The following is a 6,760-nucleotide window of genomic DNA, read 5'->3' on the forward strand; positions in this document are numbered from 1 at the left end:
CCAGGATCAAATCCCACGTCGGGCTCCTGGTGCATGGAGCCTGCTTCTCCCTCTGCCTATGTCTCTGCCTCTCTCTCTCTCTGTGTGACTATCATAAATAAATAAAAATTTAAAAAATAAAAAAAAAAATAAAGGCTACACTCCAAGATAATTTCTAGAAATAGATTGCACATTTGTGAGCCTCAAAAAGAATCGTAAAATCTTTTATTTCAATGCCAGAATATCACTACCAAAAAAAAAAAAAAAAAAAAAAAACAAGACAAAACCCCACTACCTAAGTCTCAGAGCATCATATTACTTAGGATTTAGATTATTTTTTTTTTTAAGATTTTATTTATTCATGAGAGAAACAGAGAGAGAGAGGCAGAGACACAGACAGAGGGAGGAGAAGCAGGCTCCATTCAGGGAGCCTAAAGTGGGACTCCATCCCAGGAATCTGGGATCACCCGGAATCAAAGGCAGACGCTCAACCACTGAGCCACGCAGGCATCCCAAGGATTTAGATTCATTTAAAATAAATTTTAAGCTTTAAGGCTGTGATGTAGTAAAAATAAAGTTATTTTGGCACATCAGGATCATGCCATTGACCTTGCAGGATAAGTCGAGTGAGATAATATAAGGGCAAGAAAATATTAGCACTTATTTTTCATTTGAATAAGTCTCTCAGGAAGGAAATTACTTAAAATTTAATATATATTTGAAATAATAAAATGCTTCAACCCAATACTCTGAAAGAATACATTATGACAATATACTTTAAATAATTCTTATAGGGGATCCCTGGGTGGCTCAGCGGTTTAGCACCTGCCTTCAGCCCAGGGCATGATCCTGGAGTCCCAGGATAGAGTCTCACATCAGGCTCCCTGCATGGAGCCTGCTTCTCCCTCTGTGTCTCTGCTTCTCTCTGTGTCTCTCATTAATAAATAAATAAATAAAATCTTTAACAATAAATAAATACATTCTTATAGTGACCATGTATTATTCTTGTAATAACAAAATAAGTCAAAGAAAATTACTTCTAGACATTCTTTAAACTTCAAATGTGTATGTTAGAATATATCAATACAAAAAAAAAAAAAGAATATATCAATACATATAACTAACACATACTTCTTAACAGGTACCCAAATACCAGTACAACAGAAAATAAAAAATGGAAAAGCCAAAATGAAACACTTGTCCTATTAAAATAAACGATGTCAAAACTATTATATAAAGACCATAAACAAAATACCTGCATGATGAGAAAGTGAGGGTTGTTTACATTAAGGCCAACAGAACAGAAGAGATCTTGTACTCTGGAATTGTTTGCATTTACTCCATTGATTAAATATTTATTTCTACCACCAATAACCACCTAAAAGGGAAGTATTTTTAAAAATATAAATGAACAGACGTATCTTGAACTAAGATGACAAGTTCCCAAATATGTTTCACTTGTTTCTTCTGTCCAACAAATGGTAAATAAAACCAATCCTAAGTAAATAACGGAGGAAGTAGGAGGTGGTCAAAAGACTATAGATTGAGTCAAGATAACCGACTTCTAATCCAAGGACTTTTGGATTATATAACCATGCACAATCCTCCTAACCTCCCCTGCATTGGACTAGATCTCTAAGGTCACTTCTGACTTTGTTTTCAAGTACATGTGAAATGATATTCTTTTTTTTCTTTTAATAAATTTTTTATTGGTGTTCAATCTGTCAACATACAGAATAACACCCAGTGCTCATCCCATCAAGTGCCCACCTCAGTGCCCACCACCCAGTCACCCCCACCCCCCGCCCACCTCCCCTTCCACCACCCCTAGGTCTTTTCTCAGAGTTAGAGGAGTCTTTCATATCCTACACATGATCATTCTCTGTAATTTTTCCACCCTCAGAGCTTAACCCTTCTTTCCTCCACTTTTTAATTTCCAAAGAACAGAACGTAGATACTAAAAACTAAAGACAAGCAGTTCTTTTTTAAGAGGAAAGGGAGAGACTCTTAAGCAGGCCTCATGCCCATCAGGGAGACCAACAAGGGGGCTCAATCTCCCAACTTTGAGATCACAACCCCCAATCAAGAGTCAGATGCTTAACCGACTGGGCCACCCAAATGCCCCAAAGATAAGCAGTTTGATAACAATCCTTGAGAGATTCTAAAAGGAGTTAATAAAGACATGACTTTTGAATTCTTGAAAGAAAAAGAGTAACCATAGAGCTTCAAAGAACAACTTCTACCAGACACCAGCTTGTTCACACTGTACTATAGCCCTTATACTGTCACTTAATGGACATAATCATGTCATCCTCAGTAATTTGAGGTCCTTAAAAAGATGTTGCTCATTTTTCTCTCTGTATTTCCAAGTGCCTTTAAGAATGCCCAGCACACAGCAAACTACTGGATGAGTGTTAATTCATTTCTTTTCTTGACAGGAGTATTAAGCTAATAGATCATATATTAATATATTTAAACAAGAAATCTAGTATATATAAATATTATTTTTTAAAAATCCCTATAACAAAATTTTGGTGGAAATAAAGGCATATGGACTGCATGAGGACAGGAATTTTAGGTAGATTAGTAGAAGACTTATGAAAATTCCTAAAAGGTATCTGATGGATGCTTAATGACACAGAACAGGATTTTATCCCAACCTAGTCAATGCCTTATTTTTTCTTAACCAGAGGTTTTTATTAAAAAAGAAAGCAGGGATCCCTGGGTGGCGCAGCGGTTTGGCGCCTGCCTTTGGCCCAGGGCGCGATCCTAGAGACTCGGGATCGAATCCCACATCGGGCTCCCGGTGCATGGAGCCTGCCTCTCCCTCTGCCTGTGTCTCTGCCTCTCTCTCTCTCTCTCTCTGTGACTATCATAAATAAATAAAAATTAAAAAAAAAAAAATTTAAAAAAAATAAATAAAATAAAATAAAAAAGAAAGCAGAATCTATAAGCTACATAATGCTAACATAGAGAATAAACAGGACTTAACAGAATTTTTAAAAATAAAACTGACAAACGAACATTGTATGACTATAACAAGATAAAGGGACAAAGGTCTGGTCCTGCACTGGTTTCAAAAATCTGCTTACAAATAGAAATGGCAGTAACACAGCTAATACACATTTAAAAAATTACAGTGATTTTTAAGTAAGTTGGATATGAATTCATAATGTATTTTGAACTCTCCAATGTCAAATAGGGGAAAAGAGAATCGCACTTAAAATGAAGTGACAATTCTGCTTAATCCTGTCCTAAGGAGACTAATCCTGGTAAATGCAATTTAAGGCGCCATGCATGAAATAAAGGCAAAAAAAACTAGCGCAAATTTGTATTCAGCGGAATCAGACAAGTGAAGGAAATAGAAACAATTTTATCAGTTGAAAGACCTAGAAAGATTTAGCTTAAGTATTTAACACCTCAATAGTAAACCGAAATATTAAAATATGGATTATGATCTCAAAGAACCAGATTTAATATGTAAAACTTGATGATAATACTTTGGCTCATTTTATAGAAATAACTTTTTAATTAGACCTGCCCAATAACAGAGTAGGTTACCTCAGAAGGTAACAAGATCCCAAGTATAGGTATCCCAGCAGAGAAGAATCAAATACGGTTCAAGATTTAAGCACAGCTGAGTTGCCTGTACTGACTGACAGGTTTCCAGATCCCTTTCAATCCTCTTGGTAAATGGTGGAATTTGCATGATTAAATTTTTAAAATAAGGACGACATTCTTAAGAGGTCGAGTCTATTTGATCAATTTGCTCATCAACTTTGCCAGTAAAGTCATATTGCCAAAAAAACAGGTCAGATATAAGTTCTTAAGTATCCAAATATTTTGTAGCCACTCACCTGCCTTGTTACTGTTATTTCATCATGAACCTCAAATCCTAAAGGACTTTGCTTTTTGTCAGAATTATCAAATGTGATTGACACTGAGGCTTTGGTGATACCAGCCTGCCCGTTTTTGTAAACTAAATCTTGTAAGTTAGAAGCCCGAACCTAAAACAAAAGAAAAGTTTATCAACTACAAAACCCCATACTGCACAAAGAGGCATTAAAAATGGGTTACTTGCTGTTGGAAAAGCACCCATGTAGTATCTGTTAAGTAGCTGAGGGACAGCTGCATTCAGAAGCAAGGAAAGGAAAATGGGAAACCACCTAAAATGAGGGCCTTTCTCCACAGGACTCTTCCAACCCTGCATTGAATTGTTTTCTACTAATTTCTTAACTGAAGTTCATTTGAAAGATTTAGGAAGACAGCATCTAAGAATTTCACCGTTCAGATGCAGACTGAATGGGTAGGAATCCAGACTCTGGAAGAAGGCTGCCTTAAACAATGCCTGAGTTTGAGTGTTGCTCCAAACATCTTAAGGAAATGAACCTTAAGCAACCCAAAAGTTCTGTTTTCTCACCTAAAAAGTGGAGTAATAACACCTACCTCTAAAGGACTGCGGTGCGGTATAATGATTTACATAAAACTTGCTCAAAATGCAAATGAAGAGATACTAGCAATATAGTCTCTATGTTCAATGTGGGTTCCCTCGAGACTCCCCAAACTTAAGATTCCCGTACATCAGAAAGTTTACCTGAGATAGGTTGGAGATGCCCAGCAAAAAGCAGATGGAGTCCAGTATGTTGGATTTCCCACTACCATTTAAACCAGTGATGGCATTGAAGAGGGGATCAAAACCATTGACTTCAGTCCTCTGAGCGTAGGACTTAAATCCTTCAAGAATGATGGACTTGACATGCATGATCACTAGTGACTTGGGCAGGCAAAACTTCTGCCGGGAATCAAACAGGCCGCAAAGCAGCTCTATACAAGAGAGAGAACATTAAGTGGAACAGAAATCTGTAATCATAATGTACGCGAAAGACTAAAAAAACCATAAGAATGACAGCTTCCAGAGAAAGAAAACAGGCCCTTGCCGAGCTACTTCCCTCTGATGTAAAAGACTCGTCTTCCAATCTAACCAGTTGGAAGTTAATTAAACGTCTTCCAATCTAACCAGTTGGAAGTTAATTAAACCATTAGGTCAACCTGGAGGTCACCGACTTCCTTCCCCAGGCTTACCTCCCGTCTTTATCATTCTCTAACAGAAACGGATTATTCCACATCCCACTCCCTTGGCCCGCCCGTAGTGCCCTGTTCCCAGATACTGACACGACTCACTCTCCTCTACTATGCTCACGTCTTTCTTCAAATGTCACTTTACTGGGCTCCTTCTGGACTTTCCCATTTAAAAACGGACCTGTCCCCATCCTCTCACTCTTTTTCCTTCGTCGTACTTCAAGATGACACTCAACAGTATGTATTCGTCTATCCAGACCATCGCAATGCAAGTTCCTGTTGACCTTTGCTGATGCCCACCGCTTAGGCCCCAACAGGGCCTGACTCCAGGGCGCCGGGGGCGGGGGGGTCAGTCAATACCCTCCAGCTTGCTTCCCACTCGGCGTGTCCCCGCGCCCCCCTCCCCAGGCCTTTCTACCAACACCTGTTTGCCCTCCTCCCGGGCTAGAGAGAAAGGAGCCACTGCGCCCGGGAACCCATCAGGACTAACATTAGCTTGAGGTCGCTTCTCGCGAACCCGTCTCCCCCCCCTCCCCGCCGCGCACACCCAGAATCAGCGCGTCCTCCTCTGCAGCCGGGACTGCCCGACTAGGCCCCACCTGCCGCGCGGACGCACCCGCCGCCCCGCCGCGCCAAGCCGCCCGGGTTTCAGGTGCCCTAGAGGCTACTCCTGGTTGCAAAAGCAGAGACCGGCCCACTCTGCCGGGCTTCCGGACGCTACCAAGCAAACCCCGACATAGCGGCTACGACGCACAGCCCGCGCTCCTCAGCCCGGCCGGAAATATTTATATCTTTGAATTTCGGCGCGAGCAAAGGACCCTACCTCGGCTGCCTAGTTCATTGGCCGGTGCCTAGGAGATGCCTGACTTAGAGGTTACATTTTTCCCTCCCATCCAACAGTACAAGCGACCAGGAGGTAGGAAAGGGCGTCACGACACTGGCAGCTCCGGGGGTGCGACGGCGGGGGCCTGAGGACCAAAGGAGCACGCGGCTTGTGTGGAGCCCGGCGTCCGGCATCTCGCGGGCAGCCCCACACCGCAGCCTGGGGGCCTCGCGCTTCGCCGGCCCCGCCCCCGTTTAGGCCCCATCTGGCCTCGGGCAGCCCGGAGGCCCCGCCCCTAGAAGGCCCCGCCCAGAAGCCCCGCCCCCGAGTCCCGCGGTGCTGGCGGGACTCGCTGGTTCGCGCCGGGGTAGTTGCAGAGCCGGGGAGGCGGGCAGGCGGGCAGGCGGGCGGCCTCTTTCCCCGTGTCCTCATCGTCCTGCAGAAGCCTCAGAATTTACCCGACTTGGCTCAAATTTATCAAAATTGGGAGGCTGCGCTTTTTGGGGGCTGGGGGAGAGCGCAGTTTGGGAGGTCTGGGGGGGGGCACGTTCTGGCTCCGCCCCTCCGCGTTCCGGACCCTGGCGGGCTTTGTTTTTTTTTTTTTTAATCTTTTAAAAATCTTAAAATCTTTTAAAAGTTTTATTTATTTATTCATGAGAGACACACACAGAGAGAGAGAGGCAGAGACACAGGCAGAGGGAGAAGCAGGCTCTGCAGGGACCCCAATGCGGGATTCGATCCCGTGACCCCGGGGTCACGCCCTGGGCCGCAGTTGGTGCCAAACCGCTGAGCCCCCCGGCATCCCCAGCCTGGCGGGCTTTTTCATCTCAAATTTCGCGTCGGGGAGGGAGGTTGGTACTCGCGGTCGTCGGGAGCTGT

General features: G+C 43.1%; 1 protein-coding gene across 3 annotated transcripts in view; it reads right to left on the reverse strand.

Moving 5' to 3' along the window:
* Positions 1–5,992, reverse strand: part of SMC2 (structural maintenance of chromosomes 2) — a 62,908-nt gene extending 56,916 nt beyond the window's left edge. Inside the window, exons 1-4 of one of the 3 annotated variants that reach the window (XM_041764101.1) lie at positions 5,882–5,992; positions 4,574–4,803; positions 3,837–3,986; positions 1,235–1,357 (exon numbers count right to left, since the gene is read on the reverse strand). In XM_041764101.1, the coding sequence (XP_041620035.1) occupies positions 1,235–1,357; positions 3,837–3,986; positions 4,574–4,741 (441 nt within the window). In that variant the 5' untranslated portion in view covers positions 4,742–4,803; positions 5,882–5,992. Of the gene's footprint in view, positions 1–1,234; positions 1,358–3,836; positions 3,987–4,573; positions 4,804–5,657; positions 5,843–5,881 lie in introns of those variants that run through there. The other 2 variants (XM_041764100.1, XM_041764099.1) reach the window with 2 other exon arrangements.
* Between the last annotated feature and the right edge of the window lie 768 nt (positions 5,993–6,760).

This window comes from Vulpes lagopus, chromosome 7 (genome assembly GCF_018345385.1).
Source record: "Vulpes lagopus strain Blue_001 chromosome 7, ASM1834538v1, whole genome shotgun sequence".
Taxonomy (NCBI): domain Eukaryota; kingdom Metazoa; phylum Chordata; class Mammalia; order Carnivora; family Canidae; genus Vulpes; species Vulpes lagopus.